This window comes from Gopherus flavomarginatus, chromosome 2, assembly GCF_025201925.1.
Source record: "Gopherus flavomarginatus isolate rGopFla2 chromosome 2, rGopFla2.mat.asm, whole genome shotgun sequence".
NCBI classification, from domain to species: domain Eukaryota; kingdom Metazoa; phylum Chordata; order Testudines; family Testudinidae; genus Gopherus; species Gopherus flavomarginatus.
The window spans coordinates 225,359,939-225,377,336 of record NC_066618.1 but is presented as its reverse complement, the minus strand read 5'-3'; the positions used below and the strand labels follow the sequence as shown (position 1 = coordinate 225,377,336).

General features: G+C 43.1%; 1 protein-coding gene across 4 annotated transcripts in view; it reads left to right on the top strand.

The window, feature by feature from the left end:
* PRKDC (protein kinase, DNA-activated, catalytic subunit) overlaps positions 1-17,398 on the top strand; it is a 197,150-nt gene that overhangs the window by 4,716 nt on the left and 175,036 nt on the right. For all 4 annotated transcript variants that reach the window (XR_007772788.1, XM_050941897.1, XM_050941896.1 and 1 more), the window contains exons 2-10: positions 7,554-7,630; positions 7,744-7,836; positions 9,368-9,442; positions 10,509-10,617; positions 12,255-12,367; positions 13,126-13,225; positions 13,811-13,866; positions 13,964-13,994; positions 17,028-17,185. Coding sequence is in view for 3 of the 4 variants with exons in the window: in XM_050941897.1 (XP_050797854.1) it covers positions 7,554-7,630; positions 7,744-7,836; positions 9,368-9,442; positions 10,509-10,617; positions 12,255-12,367; positions 13,126-13,225; positions 13,811-13,866; positions 13,964-13,994; positions 17,028-17,185 (812 nt within the window). In the remaining variant the exon portion in view is untranslated. The remainder of the gene's footprint in view (positions 1-7,553; positions 7,631-7,743; positions 7,837-9,367; positions 9,443-10,508; positions 10,618-12,254; positions 12,368-13,125; positions 13,226-13,810; positions 13,867-13,963; positions 13,995-17,027; positions 17,186-17,398) is intronic.

Genomic DNA, 17,398 nt, shown 5'->3' with positions numbered 1-17,398 from the left:
ACTAACAGTTCCCCATGCGGAACCGTGTCAAACGCCTTACTGAAATCTAGGTAAATTATATCTACCGCATTTCCTTTATCTAAGTAATCCGTCACCTTCTCAAAGAAGGAGATCAGATTGGTTTGACACGATCTACCTTTAGTAAATCCGTGTTGCAATTCGTCCCAATTACCATTGACCTCTATGTCCTTAACTACTTTCTCCCTTAAAATTTTTTCCAAGACCTTACATACTACCGACGTCAAGCTAACAGTCCTATAATTACCCGGATCACTTTTATTCCCTTTCTTAAAAATAGGAACTACGTTAGCAATCCTCCAGTCATACGGCACAACCCCCGAGTTTATCGATTGCTTAAAAATTCTCGCTAACGGGCTCGCAATTTCACGCGCCAGTTCCTTTAATATCCTCGGATGGAGATTGTCCGGGCCCTCCGACTTCGTCCCATTGAGCTGTTCAAGTACGGCCTCTACCTCAGTTGCGGTAATATCCACTTCCATATCCACATTCCCGTTTATCATCCCTCCATCATCGCTAGACTCCTCACTAGTCTTGTTAAAAACTGAGGCAAAGTACTTGTTTAGATGTTGGGCCATGCCTAGGTTATCCTTAACCTCCATTCCATCCTCAGTGTATAGCGGCCCCACTTCTTCTTTCTTTGTTTTCTTCTTATTTATGTGGCTGTAGAACCTTTTACTATTGGTTTTGATTCCCTTTGCAAGGTCCAGTTCACTGCGGCTTTTAGCCTTCCTCACTTTATCCCTACATGTTCTGACCTCACCAAGGTAGCTCTCCTTACTGATCCTGCCTTTCTTCCACTCCCTGTAAGCTTTCTGCTTTTGTCTAATACCCTCTCTGAGTTGCTTGCTCATCCAGTTTGGCCTACAACTCCTGCCCATGGTTTTTTTCCCCTTTCTTGGGATGCAGGCTTCCGACAGTCTCTGCAGCTGCGACTTAAAGTAATTCCAGGCCTCCTCCGCATTTAAATCCACTAGTTCCTCCGTCCAATCCACTTCCCTAACTAATTTCCTTAACTCTTTAAAATTAGCCCTTGAGAAGTTGAAAACCCTAATCCCAGATCTACGTTTGTTTATCCTTCCATCTAGTTTGAACTGAATCAGCTCATGATCACTCGAACCAAGGTTGTCCCCTACCACCATTTCTTCTACGAGGTCCTGACTGCTCACCAACACCAAATCTAAAATGGCATCCCCTCTGGTAGGTACTTCAACTACTTGATGAAGAAATCCATCAGCTATCACATCCAGAAAAATCTGACCTCTATTATTCTTGCAAGCACTCGTCCTCCAGTCTATATCCGGGAAGTTGAAGTCCCCCATAATCACACATTTCCCCTTTGTGTTTACTTCATTAAAGACATTAAAGAGGTCTCTATCCATATCCCAATCAGATCCCGGCGGTCTATAGCACACCCCAAGCACTATCTCAGGGGAAGCTCTAGTTGTTTTTTTACCCAGTGTGATTTTTGCCCAGACAGACTCTGTCTTATCCATTCCATCGCTTCTTATTTCGCTACAGTTAATTTCATCATTGATGTACAAGGCTACTCCACCACCTTTGCCTTTCTTCCTGTCTTTTCTAAACAGCACATAGCCTTCAATACCTGTGCTCCAGTCATGAGTACTATTCCACCAGGTTTCGGTTATCCCTATAATATCCGGTTTCACTTCCTGCACCAGTAGCTCCAGTTCCTCCATCTTGTTACCTAGGCTCCTCGCATTAGTGTACAGACATTTTAATTTTTGGCGTTTGGCATCAGTGACATTCTTTCCCCTGTCGTGCACAGACCTTCTACCACCAGCATCACCCGTGACTCTGGTTTCTACTCCACTATTCCTCCTTGGATCAATTCTTTGGACCGCAAGGGTATCCCCTCTCACTTTGTTTACTTCCATCTCCAGGTTATATTCCGGCGTGGAGATCTCCCGAACATCTCCCAACCATCTCCCCCAACTTCCTAGTTTAAAGCTCTCTTGATGAGGTCGGCGAGCCTCCATCCTAGAATTCTATTTCCCTCCTTGCTTAGATGAAGTCCATCCTGAGCGAACAGTCGTCTATCCATAAACGCTTCCCAGTGACCGTACATCCCAAAGCCCTCCTTATAACACCACTCCCTGAGCCATCTGTTGATCGCCATAATTTTGTCACTCCTTTGTCGCCCCGTTCTAGGAACTGGCAGAATCCCACTGAAGATCACCTGAGCCTCGATTTCTTTGAGCGTCTTCCCCAGTCTGGCATAGTCCTCCTTGATACAGTCCAGCGAGTAACTAGCCGTATCATTCGTTCCCACATGAAGGATAATCAACGGATTCTTTCCCGCTCCCGCTAAGATCGTATTCAGCCTCAGGTCCACATCCTGTATCTTAGCCCCTGGCAGACAGCACACCCTTCTGTTCTCCCGATCAGGTCTAGTTACAGGCCTGTCTACTCTTCTTAGTAAAGAGTCTCCAATCACGTAGACTTGCCTTTTCCTGGCGACAGTGCGATTCTGCGGTCTATCCCCCACAGCAGCTGGCCGCAATTCTTCTCGATTTGTATTCGCCCTTACAATCCTCCTAGGGCTCGTGCTTGATGTCGCCTCCATTGACTCCTCCCTTCCTTCTGCAGGACTAGCTGCTTGCCTCTTCTTCCTCGCCCTTTCTCCTTCAGCAGCCTGCTGTGCTCCATCTTCATTTTCCAACTCAGCAAACCTGTTCCTGAGTTCTATTTCTCCATCGCTGGCCCGTCTTTTCCTCTGCCTGGTTCTCCTAGTCACATGCTTCCACCGTCCACTTTCCTCACCCAGCAGCCCCTCCTCAGAGTCCTGTGGTCCTGCTTCTATCCGCTCGTCTGAGCTTGTCCCCTGTGCCGCATCATGTCTGTGTTCCATCATCCGCTCAAATCCCCTTCTAAACTCAGCCAGAGTTTCCACTTGCATCTCCAGTCCCCTTACCTTTTCCTCCAGCAGCTCTATCAGGCGGCACTTCATGCAGATGAAACTCCTTTCAGGTGCCCCCTCTAGGACCATGTACATGCCGCAGCTACCGCATCCGGTCATCCTCAGTGTGTCTGCACCTGCTACCTCCGCCTCCATCGTATCGTTCCAACTCTGTGCCTGGCAATCCACGCCTCACACCGCACCGCAGGCCACCAACAAGCGCTGATTGTTTCAGATGAGGAAAACGAGGTAGACCTAATCTATCTAGGCTTCAGTAAAGCATTGGACATGATACAACATGGGAAATTATTAGTGAAGTTGGAGAAAATGGTTATTAGTACAGGAACTATAAAATACATAAGGAGTGGCTAAAGGAGAAACAGCAGCTTGTTCTGTTGAAAGGAGAACTATGGGCGGAGATTATTAGTGATGTTCCTCAAGGGTCTGTCTTGGGACTGATTTTATTTAATATTTTCATTAATGACCATGGCACAAAAAGTAGTACAGTAGTGTACAAATGAAATTTGCTAATGACACAAAGTCAGGAGGCATTGTCGATACAGAGGAGGATTGGAATATTATACAAGAAGAATGGGATAGCCTGGAGGACTGGAATTTTTTCTCTAACTTGGTGGCTCATCAGTTGGAAATTACAGAGGAGGAGGAGAAAGACCTGAGTGTGAAAGTTGATCACGGGATAACTAATGTTAAATGGCTGTGAAAAAGGCTATTGGGATCCTGAGATATAGCAGGTGAGGCATTTCCAGTAGAGCTGGAGAAGTATTAATACCATCAAACAAGGCACTGTAAGACCTCATCTGGAATATCATGTACAATTCTGGTCACCCACGTTCAATGAAGATGAATGTAAACTGGAACAGGTGCAGAGATGAGCTACTAGTTGGGTTTGGTAAATGGAGAGCCTGTTTTAGAAGAGGAGACAAACAAGCTAAGCTCTCTTAAGCCTAGCAAAACCAAGCCTAAATGGGAATTTGCTGGCTCTCTACAAATACAGTGGGTAGAGGTAAACACAGGGGTGGGAGAACAGCTACTTAAGCTAAAGGACAGTGTTTGCATAACAACAAATGGGGATACACTGGCTATGAATAAGCTTAGGCTGGAAGTTAGAAGAAGGTTTCTAACCATTAGAGGAGTAAGGTTCTGGAATAGCCTACCAATAAGAACGGCGAGGGCAAACAAGCTAACTAGTTTAAGATGGAGCTTGCTGTGTTTGTGAATGTGATTATATGAAGGGGTTGCCTGCAAAAGCAGACAACTGGATTCAGTGACCCTGGAGGTCCCTTGTATGTTCCTTTGTTTAAAGTTCAGCAGTGACGCTTCAATGAAGCCTAATTCTCCACTGTTTTGCATCTTGTGTAGTCATTTACATTGGTGCAAAATGAGTATAGAATGCTGCCATTCTGAGTTCATAACATTTCATTCTTCACTTTGTACTTTCTTTGCACAGGTGTAAATGAATACACCAGGTGTAAAGTGGTGGGAATCAGGGCAGTGGTTACTGACATTTTCCATTCAGCTGTGAGCATGGTGCCACTGTCTGCAGCTGCGTTCCCTACAGCTTGACTTTGGTCTGGAGCAGTGGAATAAAAAGCAGACAGTATCAGTGTGCTGGGGACCAGAAAAGAGCCTTATCATTAAAATAGGGATTAGGAGTGTAGATCGCAAAAGTATCAGATCTATTACATATAACTTGTGTTGAGACTCATTTACCTATTGTGTGTCTGGAAGTGGGCAGGCAGAAGCCCGCCCACTGCTAAGGGATCCCCCCCAGCCGAAGGGGAGGATCTACAGGACCTCAAAACCCAACTGATTTTGGGGGACAACTAATAAAAGAACAGGGACAGGAGTGTGATCAAAAGTTCAAAAGAAGGGAGCCTGACGGGGACACTGAGCAGAGAACCCCAGACAGCGCCACTGCTCCTCGAAGGTGTCAAGGGAGCCAGTGGACGCCGCCCAGAGGAACTTTGCCCGGATATGTGAACAGACAGAGGATCGGAAACAAGCCCCGCAGTCACAGGAGTCTCCATTGGCCAACCTCCTCTCCCTGGTTTTGTAGATGACCGTTTTAGCCAGGGCCAGGAGGAGGTTGGCCAGGGGGTCCCGTGACTTTGTGGGACCACAGATAGGGAGTGCACAGAGAAGGAGGTGAGGGGAAAAGTGCAGCCAGAAATGCAACAGTATATTGATGAGGAGCCAGTAGAGGGGCTGCAATCTGTTGCACTCCAAGTAAACGTGTGCCAGGGTCTCCCTCACGCCACAGAACAGGTAGGTGTCTGGGACAGGGGTAAACCATGCCAAATACACACCCATGCTCACGGCCCCATGAAGGAGCCACCAGTTGATATCCCTGGCGGGCCTCGGGACCAGGGTGGAGTATAGGCTGGCCCACCGGGGCTTCTCACCCTCCAGAGCTGGCAGAAGGTCCAGCCACTTTGTGTCAGGGTGGGAAACGAGGGTGAGGAAGTGAAGGGTGTGGAGCCCGAGCGTGTAGAGATGTTTCCTTGGCGCGGCTTGGAAGCGGACCGGCTGCAGATCATGCTGCCAGCTTGCAGAGAAGGGGGGGGGGGGGCGATTGGGTCCACGGGGCAGGGGCCTGATGAAAAGGTCCGGAGGGCCCGGAATGGAGGTTGGGCTGGGCATGCCCTTGTGCAGGACCCGGTCGAGGTAGGCCTGAGCAGCGGGTGACAAAGTGGCCTTCACCTCCTATAATACGCGCCGGGGGGTACAAGGTCTGGAGAGCCCCATATGCCGAGCAAGCATCAGGGAATCTAGCCAGTCTCCCTGGTTGTAATCCAGGAGGTCTCTGACCCTGGTAGCTTCTGCCAGGACCAACCTCTGGCGCACTGTGGGGGACTCCGCCACCTGCACACGGAGCTGGGGATTGTGTAGTAGGGACCCCGTGAGGAGATCTGCCCCCTCGGTGGCCGCCACGGACCTGGTCGCAGAGAACAGCTTCCAGGTCCAGAGGAGGTCCCGGTAGAAGACCGGCAGCTTGGAGAGGTCTCGCGGAAGACCTCTCGGATCGAGATAAAGGAGCTGCCGGTTGTATCGGAGCCCTCGGAAGCGGTGCAGGAAGGTGTGCGCCAGTACTCTCCACACCGGACTACTGCATCATAAAGAAGCCTCTGCAGGGCCTGGAGGTGGAAGACGTGGACCTGAGTGCGTAGGCACTTCAGGCCCTTCCCTCAAACTCCTATCATTCTTACATTGTGGAATACCTTATGTGGCAGTTTGGGTTCACTGACGGTAGCCATGGAGAAAAGTACTATTAATCAGTCAGGATGGCAGAATCTAGTCCTAAAATTATACTCCAACTGCCTCATCTACAACTGGCAGTGTTGCTGCAGGTGTTGGAAACTTACAGCTTCACTTCCTCTGCTGTGTATTGATGCTTCTCAGTTCACTCTACTCTTAACTGAGGATCATGTTTGTTACCTCCTGAACTGTTAAGCAGTTTGATTTATCTAATTGCTGTGTTTTTTTTTTAAACAACAGCTGTTAGGTTTAGAAATGAAATTAATTAGTTGTTTGCAGTATTGTTGTAGTCATGTTGATCCCAGAATATTAGAGACAGAAAGTGGGTGACGTAATAGTTTTTATTGGACCAACTTCTGTTGGTGCAAGAGACAAACTTTTGAACTATATGAAGTTCTTTACAAAATTTATTAGTGGCAGGTGTATTTTGAAGAAATGAAAGTAAATACTGTTTCACGTAGCATGTAGTTATTGTGTGGAATTCACTGCCACAAGGGATTACGAGATTAAATTCTGTATTTGGATTTTTAAAAGAGCAGAATAATTTTAGGATTGATAACACTGGGTTTACTGTTTTTCTGAAGCATTGGATGTTGTCCACCATTAGAAGTGGGATAGTGGACTTTGCTGGACCATCGATCTGATCTGTCATGTAAAATACTATGTTCCTGTCCAAATCTCCTCATAGTTTTACTAGATGAAAATCAAGACTTGTTGATAGGACCTTTTTGGTCCTGTCTACTCTGGTATTTGAAATCATGATAGAACCTTTTTGGCAAGAATATTATTTAAACATATCTCTGGATAGGAGCTAACACAGCTTCAGATGTTAATATAGATAATGTCTTAGTCCAGGATGACTACTCCTCATACTCATTGATTAAAACATAATTGACAGGTTGCCCTTCGGGTTCATTGCAGACCTGATGTTACTGTACTGGTTCTGGCCCCAAGATTGGGAGCTAAAAAGGTGGTGTAAAGCCACCTTTCTCTCATCCCTGGTTCTGTGCCAAGCAGAGTTGGACTGAACCTGAGCTTTGAGCATATGTGAAGTGAACATTTTACAAACAGAATTTAGGGTTTAATCCTGCAGCGCTAATTATTGTGATTGGCCTTTTTGGCTTCAGTGGGAATATTGTGAGTAAGGACTGCAAAATCATGTCCTTATTTAGCACTGAAAATCATTAGTTGCATTTTGGCACAAGGACGTTCTTTAAAAGTAGATGTCCTGAATAATGCCCAATACTATCTAAATAATCAGGTTCTAGGAGCCACTTGTTTGGAAATAGAGTGTAAATAACGAAGCAAATAGTTTGTTGCTTTTTTGCTCTTCCTACAGCATTGCAAACTTCACTGGTGTTTTCCAAAGATAATGGATTACTTGTGTTTGTCCGCAAATCTCTCAGCATTGAGGAAGTGAGTTGATAAACTTAGTTATGATTTTTTTTTTAAGAACTGTTGCAATATTTTTCATTGGTAAGTGAGAGTATACAGGCTTTCATTTCTAAAAAGGAACTTTGTTTTTTCAGTTTCGAGAGTGCAGGGAAGAAGCTTTAAAATTTCTCTGTGCCTTTCTGGAAAAGATTGGTCAGCAAGTTCATCCTTATGCCCAGGATATTAAGGTAAATGAAGGAAAACTTATTTTTAAAAATCTCTAATACTTTTAACATTTCTGCAGTGTTTTTAATTTAAACATGAAAGCTTGAAAGACATATAAAAATATGACTAATACCAGGTTCACGGCTTTCCTTTATTTAATTCATCCCCCCTGCCCAATGTTTCTAATAGAGCTAAAACAGAAGTGCAATTTTGGTTTACATATTAATACACTAGTGTCATTAAAAATGTTAATATACTTTGGTCATATTTATTCGAGTATCTTGGAGCCAGCAGGGTTAGAATATATTTTTCTCTCTCAAAAAAAAATGGTAGTTGCTGGGTTTGAGTTTTTTGTGTTGTAATGTTCTGTCAGTGGAATATTTGATTAAAAATAATACAATATTTTGAATTCTTCTGCTCCAGTTTGTAACCTTTGAAGTGACTTTTTTTAAGGCCTATTTTTTTCAGAGGCGTTGAGTACCTGTAGAACTTTGAAGTCAGTGGGTACTGTGGGTGCTCATCATTTCTGAAAATGTGTCCCTTAGGGTATGTCTACACTGCAGTTAAAAACCCATGGCTGGTCCATGCTAGCTGACTTGGGCTTGTGGGGCTCAGACTAAGAACTGTTTAATAGCGATGTAGACATTCAGTCTCTAGCTAGAGCAGGGGTCTCCAAAGTAGGGTATGCGCACCCCAGGGGGATGTGCAAGAGGATCCTTGGGGGTGCGTGGCAGGAGGAGTGCTTTTTTTTGCTTTGGCGGTTCAGGCAGGAGTCTGAGCGGCTTTTTTTTTGTTTTTTGTTTTGCTTCAGCAAAAACGGTAGAGCCCGCACGGCAGGGAGTGTGTGCTTAAAATTTTTTTTACTGATAGGGGTGTGTGATTAAAAAACTTTGGATACCACTGGGCTAGAGCCCAGACTTGAGGACCCTGTGAGGTGGGAAGGGTCCCAGGGCTTGGGCTGCAGCCTGAGCCGGAATGTCTACACCACAATTAAACAGCACCTTAGTCGGAGGCCTGCAAGCCCAAGTCAACTGGCACAGGCCAGCTGCAGATGTCTAATTGCAGTGTAGACTGCCTGAAGAGTCTAAACTGCTCAGTAGTATCCATTTAACTGCAGGTGTTTGTGCCATTGTACTTTTTGAGCTCGTGGTAATAGCCTGCTGCTTAAAAGGAAAGGTGACTAGTAACAGATTATTTGCTGCATGGGGTCCTTTTATTATTTGCTTCTGTCTAGGTTTACCGAAACTTGGATTTGCTAATTTTTAGGACACACTGCAAAACCAATCTTTTCTTTTGGGTTTGATTGAGGGATATGGGGTAGTCATGTGAATGGGTTAGTATTGCTGTTTTCTGGGTGAACGTATATTCTAGTCTGCATTGGCTTTGTATGAGAAGCTGTGTATTTTTATTCTTGGGTTTTGTACATTTTAAATGTTGTAAAATATCTAAAATCATTGGGGAAAGGTATTTTAAATAAATATCTTAAATTATTTAAATATTTTTAAATCTTCCATCTTGTTAATGATCATTATGATCTTTTTTTTCCCAACCTAGCTAACTTGTATTAGCGTTTACACAAAAGAAAAGGCTGCAAAATGTAAAATCCCAGCTCTGGAGCTTCTCATTAAGGTAAAACATAATTTACAGTTCATTATTTCTAAGCCTAGAGACTTTTGAGTTATGCCACGGCTGGTGTTGAATGCAGTAAACTCAAAAAGTCTACCATAACAAGGGAGGTTTAGTGGCTGAATTCTGTAGGAGGAGTATTAAAAAGATATTTTTCTGCCCACGAATTAGTCCTTATCTCCTTTGACCGAATTGCTTAATTAAAGGTGCCATCCCTTAATTTGTGTGGGAAGACATCTTGGATTTTGAGGGCAATCACAGAGTGCATCTTTATTCCCAATTTAATTGCTGTTCTTTAAAGCAACACTGTCAATTTAAAAATCACACTTCTGTTTGAAAATATTAATTTGTTACAGATAACAACTAAAATAATACAACTGAAAGAGATTTGAGGCACAAACTAGTTTTATATTTTTTTTAAGTTTCCTTAGTGCATATATCATTTTGTGTATAATAATTTTTACTGTTTTCCTTGTATAGTGCATTATGCCCTGATCCTGCAAACATTTATGCATGTGCTTAACTTTACATATGGCAGTAGTCCTTTTGGAGTTAATTCTTCTGTGGTTTGAGTGGGCCTTACAGCAACAGGGAGAGAAACATTTTAAAACTAGGTAAACATGCTTATGAAACTGCAGACATTAACAGGTGTCATAGCCTAAAACTAATTATAACTCATTTTTTAAACTGATTATATTTTAAATTGATGGTGCCCTTTTGACCTGAAATTACAGCCAAAATGTGTACAAGGAACATAGGAAGTTAAAAAAAATAGGTGTGAACTACATACACAATAGGAGGAGCACTTGATTTGCATGAGGAAAACACAACAAAACCAATATTTATTGTATAGAAATGGTAGCTTGTCTTTACGTACATCTTATACGATCAGAAGACATATCAACCACCTTTAACTTAATCCGCTAAACCAGTGGGACTACTTGTGCTTAAAGTTAGGTGTGCAGCTAAGTATCTTTCTGACTTGGGGGCCTTATTTACCTGGGTCCAAGTGGAAACAAATAAAATAGTTGTTTTTCCTCATTTGTGGGTATCTTGTATATATTTCTAGTTACTTCAAAATTTACGGTCTTCCTTTCTGATGGAAGAATTGAAAGTTGGAGAGATCTTTAACAAATTTTATGGGGAACTTGCTGCAAGAAGTAAAGTGCCTGACACAGGTGAGCCTTATCTTTACTAGCAACATTATTACTTATTTTATTTACTATCTTTTAGTATAGTAGAACCTCAGAGTTACAAACTGACTGGTCAACCACCTATGTCATTTGTGGAAGTACACAATCAGGCAACAGTAGAGACCTCCCCACCCCGAAAGCAAATACAGTACAGTACTGGATTAAACATAAACTATTACAAAAAATAAAATAAAGGGATAGTTTAAAAAAACAAAAAAAAGATTTGACAAGGTAAGGAAACAGTTTCTGTGCTATTGCATTTAAATTCAGCTGGTTAAGAGCAGAAATTTTCTTCTTCATAGAAGTTTCAAAGCTGTGTTAAGTAAATGTTCAGTTGTAAACTTTTGAAAGATCAGCCATAACGGTTTGTTCAGAGTTACAACCAGCCTCCGTTCCCAAGGTGTTCATAACTCTAAGATTCTACTGTATTAATATTTTGATGGATTTTTTCCAACAGTAATGTGGGTAAGACGGGAGAAGCTCGGACTTGATTTAAAATAAAAACAATACTTCAAAAACAGTCTTTAATGAATAATAAAAAAGTTACATACAGTACTGGTGGCAAGACTGCTCAGTTGGGAGTTGGAAAATTATGTATAAATGCATTTGACATCAGTGAATAGGGAAATCTTGAAATGTTACTATTTAGTATACTGGCTCTAAATACTAGTCAGCTGTCCATATGCTTTGTAAGACCAATAAAACAATATCATCATCATCCTCTCTAGAATAAATGTCCTCAGAAATATTGACTGTCACATATGGTAGAGCTAGGTAGGGGTTTTCTGCTCAGCCCTTATGTGGTCCAGCGCCATGTTAGCAACATTCCACTTAATCAGTGAGGTTGTGCCCGCACAGAGCTCTTGACAGGAGTCTTAGGCTATATTCACGGCTGGCTCCAGGCACCAGCCAAGCAAGCTCATCCTCGGGGCGGCATTCCGTCCAGTCCTAGGGTGGCATTACTGCCCTATTTTTTTTTGCTTTGCTTTGCTTTGCTTCCAGGTCCAGCTGCCCTGCAGTGAGTGTTTTTGGCTTTTTTTTGCTTTGTCTCTGGGTCCGGCCATCCTGCGCCCTGGGTTTTTTGGTTTTTTTGGCTTTGCCTCCGGGTCTGGCCGCCCTGCGCTCTTTTTTTTTTTTTTTTTTTGCTTGGGGCTGCAAAAAAGTCAGAGCTGGCCCTAGCTATATTTATATTAATGATGCATTGTTTTTAAACTTTCACTGCTGCACTCAACTCCTTGATTAGGGACTCTAGAATGTCAAGGTGCTGAGCACACTGTTTTCTCAAATCCCATTGATTTCAGTCTGAGTTGAGGATGTGTGGCACCTCACAGGATTGAGCCCTATAATTTAGTATTTAAAACTAGTGGTTTGAATAACTTGAATAAATTAATCTTCACTATATGAACTGGTGGTTAATTTCAAATCCAAGCATGGAAGAACATGTATGTATGAAAGCACTGTTTTACTCTTTCGTTTGCCAGTCATGCCAAGATACCAGTAGCCTTAAGTGCCTAGATTGGTGGGTGGACAGACACACTGACTTTATTATAATGGTGTCTAACTACTGTATCATATGCCACAGAGATCTCAAAGTAAGTGATGTATATATTGATATTTTTTAGTACTGGAAAAATTATATGAGCTCCTTGGAGTCTTGGGAGAAGTCCAACCTAGTGACATGGTTGACAACTCCGAGAAATTATTCCGAGCTTTCTTGGGTGAGCTCAAAACACAGGTATGATTGGAACCTCTTGTAGGATTCTGTCACTCACTTTTCTCTGGGGGGGTATTGTGTGTATTGAATTACCATTCATGCCAAGATTGTTGGATACTTCATTTAACCAGATAATTATAAAACACGGTTTGAACAATTTTATTGTTTATAGCAGTTGAGTGTTTGTTTTCTCTGGTTACGGGGTCTTGGGTAGGTTACAGGTGGCAGGGAGACCTAGTGGCCATTAGCTGAGTAATGTAGGGAGGGGAGAGGAAAGAGCATGATCATCAGCAGCCTTAGTGCCCTATGTAGGGGATGTGATTTCCTTAAGAGGCCATTTTCTTATTTAGATTCCATGGCTACACTTGAAATTTCAAAGCGCTGCCGCGGCAGCGCTTTGAAGTGTGAGTGTGGTCGGAGCGCCAGCGCTGGGAGAGAGCTCTCCCAGCGCTGCATGTAAACCACATCCTCTACGAGTGTAGCTTGCAGTGCTGGGAGCCGCGCTCCCAGCGCTGCGGCACTGATTACACTGAGGCTTTACAGCGCTGTATCTTGCAGCACTCAGGGGGGTGTTTTTTCACACCCCTGAGCGCGAAAGTTGCAGCGCTGTAAAGTGCCAGTGTAGCCAAGGCCTCTAGTAAGCTGCAGAACTTCATTTCACTGTTTGGTTCAGAAGGTTGGCATCACAGCTATACCTTGCCAATGTCCTCACTTGTTTGTTTCTATCTTACTCTTCTAATTTAAGCATAATATTTTCTTTAAAACTTTTTTATTTTCAGATGACCTCAGCAACAAGAGAGCCCAAACTACCAGTAGTAGCAGGGTGTCTGAAAGGACTGACTGCGCTTATGTATAACTTTACTAAATCCATGGATGAAGGTGCAGTCTTTTTTTAAATATATATAAAGACATTTTAACTGTTTTACACCTGACAGGGAGCAGCTGTTCATCTGGTCTTAAGTTTCACTCTTTTTTATATATAAGAATAGATACAAGCAGTTGTGCATTCTGAGTGAATTTCCCCCCATTGGCAGAAGGCCTGCTCATGCAAGGCCATTCATGCCCAAGCACCCCTGGGGTCCCCCAGTATGTAGGACCGTGTGGTCAGAGTGGTTGCATAGAGTGGGAAGTTGAAGTACTATTTATCCAGGAGGTACTGGGCAGCTGTACATCCCCAAGTGAAAGTTTGAACATTCTTACTCATAATTATACACAGGCACATTTACACTAGCATACCCATGTTGTTTAAAGAGTGTTTTTTCAGCAAGTCAAACAGAGAAGTATATTTTAAAACAAAAATTCTAGAAGCATCCTCAGGGAGTGTTTCCCTTCCTTTAAGAATGTGATATTTTGAAGACCTTTAAATATTGTCTCTTCACGTCCATAACAAGATAATTTTATCTTGCCATTTTGACTCTCTCAGAGGTGCCCTTAGTAAAATGTTTCATTTTTGTTATCCTACAGATCCCCACACTTCAAAGGAGATTTTTGATTTTGCAGTGAAGGCGATCAATCCACAGGTAGAATTTTTGATGAGTATCTTTCAAGTGTGCATTCTTCTACATATATTAGTTCTGAAGAGCAAGTCATTTATGATGAACCTTTTTATTTTTACAGGTTGACCTAAAGCGATATGCAGTACCTTTAGGTAAGATTTTATTTTATAACTGTTTGCAGTGCTGTGGATACCAAGCATATTTTGGAGGAGACATGTTTCCTCCTCTGCTTATTCCCTTCAAAGAATACAGCATATTCTGCATTCTAGGCTAGAAGAGTGGAGTGAGAGAGTGTGCCTTTGTGATCTAAGGAGCTGAAAATGGAGTAGTTGGCTGAACAAAGCAACTCAGCACCAACACTGCATCCAACACTTAACTTAATGGCATTTCTCTTTCTGTAATGTGACAGTTTTTGAATGCCATATCCAATGTGTTCCAAAATTTCAGGGAATGTTCTAGGCATCTGTGCATGCCCACCATAAAATCCAGATTAATGAGTAGCTATGTCATGCCTGCCCTCTAACCTGGGGTGTCCTTTACTGCTTGGCTGGTATAGCCTCCTGTTTGGATTGTTCACAACCAATCTCTAGATAACTTGGCACCCCAAATGGAATTTTCCCAGACACTTCAAACAAAACACACTGGATTAGATTAAACCAGGGGTTCTTAACGTGGGGGTCGGGACCCACCCTGGGGTTGCAAGGTTATTACATGGAGGGGTCGTGAGCTGTCAACCTCCACCCCAAATCCCGCTTTGCCTCCAGCAGTTATAATGGTGTTAAATATATATTAAAAAGTGTTTTTTAATTTATAAGGGGTGTGTGTCACACTCAGAGGCTTGCTCTGTGAAAGAGGTCACCAGTAAAAAAGTTTGAGAGCCACTGGATTAAACAACAAAACAAGTTTATTAACTACAGAGAGAGAGATTTTAAGTGAGGTACAAGTAATGAAGTGTAAAAATCAGAATTGGTTACAAGAAAATAAAATTAAAACACTACCGGTGCCTAACTTAAGAAATGGTATCAGATTCAAGCAAGGTTTCTCTCACCACACACTCTCAGTAGTCTTAATGACCAACATTCTTAGGCCAGGACATCATCTCCAGATCAGTGGCTGCTTCCTTTGTTCCTTTTGGTGTAGTGAATTAATGAACAGAGAGAAGAGGAGTGCCTTGGGCTTTCTGTCTCTCGTTTTTATAGTATCCGTTGTCCTCTTGAAGAACATTTCCACCTGAGATTCAGCGGATAGAGAGTCTGTGTGGGAAAAGCTGTTCACTGCTGCCTTTCCTCACTTGTCTGAGGTTTCTTTGTCTACCCTTCCTGCTTGATTCTGTTTATTGCTTAAATGCAAATGAAGCAGAGCACACATTCCTTTGTTTGACACAGACCTGTTTTCCAACTTCTGCTGTGGTTTGGAATGTGTGTTAATACCATTATACAGAGACAATGCAACACATTTTATCAGGACACTATTGACCAGCAAATTGAGTTTTCAGATGACACCTCACAAGATATACTTTGTACAAAGATTATTATGAGTGTGTGTAAGGTGTGGACACAGAACATACATTTTTTGGGGGAAGGTCTAGGACTGGGGTCACCCTGCAGTATAACCAAGGCTGGTAAGTGACTTGCATGCGGGAGGCTGTTTGTCAGCAGTCCAGACTGGAGGCTACAGCAACAAAGCAGTGTAAAGGATACCCCAGGTTAGAGGGCACGGATGACACAGCTACTCATTAGACTTGTACCCTAGGTATGTCACAGCATCTGTGGGCAGAGCACTATTGATTTTGGTGAAAATGGGAAACATATAGAGTCCAAGCAACAGGTTAGCTAAGCCTTCCATATAACAATATTCTCATCTCAGCTCTGCCCATTCTCCCAATAGTATTTAAAATGCTGCAGAGACAGCGACAGTGGGGGGCACGCAGAGGCCCCTGGCATGGGAAAAAATGGAAAATGAGGAGCAAATAGAGCCCCTGGCATGGGGTGTGTGTATGGAAGTGGGTTATGCAGGGCCCCTGCCTTGGTGGAGAAAGGGAGGAAGTGGGGAATTGAGGAATCTCACAGAATTCCCAGTGTATGGGGGAGAATGGGAGGTCTCCCATCCCCTGGCATAGATGGTATGGGGAAGAATGGGAGATCCTGGTATGGGAGAAAAGGAAGAGCATGAGGAGCAAAGGAAGGAATGGGGGGAACACAGTTCTGGACAGGGAGAGAACAGGGGACCAGAGTATGGGGGGGGGGATTTGGGCCCCCTGGTCTGGGGGGAGATTGGATGAAACTGGTATGGAGTGAAGGGAGGAGGAGGGGAAGTTTGCAGAGCCTCCAAAATAGAGGAGGATGGAAGGTAGCATACAGGCAACTGAGGGAGAATGGAGGGATCTGGAGAACTTTTGGTAAGCAAAAAAGTGTGTGACCCTCTAGTAAAGGTGGTGTAGATTGACTAGATCATGGGTTCTCAGTCTGAGGGCTGTGACTCCTCACTGGGGTTTGTGACCACCCTGTATTTCCTATGTTGCTAAATGTGAGCTGCTTGGTGGGGGGCACAGGAGTGCCATTGTTCCTGCCTATATCCCAGCTAAATGGAAGAGGGGCCTCTGGCATGTCTCCTGGCATGGAAAAGTCTGAGACTCACTGGCCTAGATGAAGTAAAGTTCTCATTCATAATATCTGGAGCCCCTCCTACCACCAACAGTAAAATACAAACCACTGAAAGGAACTGCTGCTTCGCCTAGCTGTATCTATACTAGGATAAAAGCAGGAAGGTTGTTTTCAGTTGTGAGCTCATATGTAGATTTAAACATGTGTAAATTATAGATGTTCTAATAATCAGAAATACAATTTAGTCAGGAGATATCAGAGACTTCCTGTTGGCCTAATGTAAACTTCTAGAACAGGGATTCTCAGACTTTTTTGTACTGGTGACCCCTTTCACATACGAAGTCTCTGAGTGCAGACCCTTCCCCGTATACATTAAAAACACTTTTTTATACAATTAACACCATTACAAAGTGGGGTTTGGGGTGGAGGCTGACAGCTTGTGACCCCCCCCATGTAATAATCTCGCTACCCCCCGAGGGTCCTGACCCCCAGTTTGAAAGCCCCTGTTCTAGAGCATGGTCAGTTTTCGGAAACTGGAACACAAATCTGAGTTTTACTAATAATTGTGGTTTTGAATTACAGCTGGCTTACATTTGTTCAGTATGCATGCTGCTCAGTTTGGCACCTTCCTTCTGGACAACTATAGCTCACTCTTTGAAGTACTGTCCAAGTGGTGTGGCCATACAAATACAGAGCTGAAGAAAGGTGGTCATTCAGCCCTAGATTCGTTCCTTAAACAGGTACTGCTAATTTACATAAGAACTCTAAGACTTTATCAAGGAGTTAGTTCTCAAAACACTAGTAGAGTGTGGGGACTGTTCATATATATATTCATGCATAATGGTCCTACATAAATAATAATGATCTCTTATCTGATAAGGTGGTATAGATTTTCTTGAAGTTTTCTTTTACTTTATTTTCATTTTGGTTATTTTCTAGTTTCTGGAAATCCG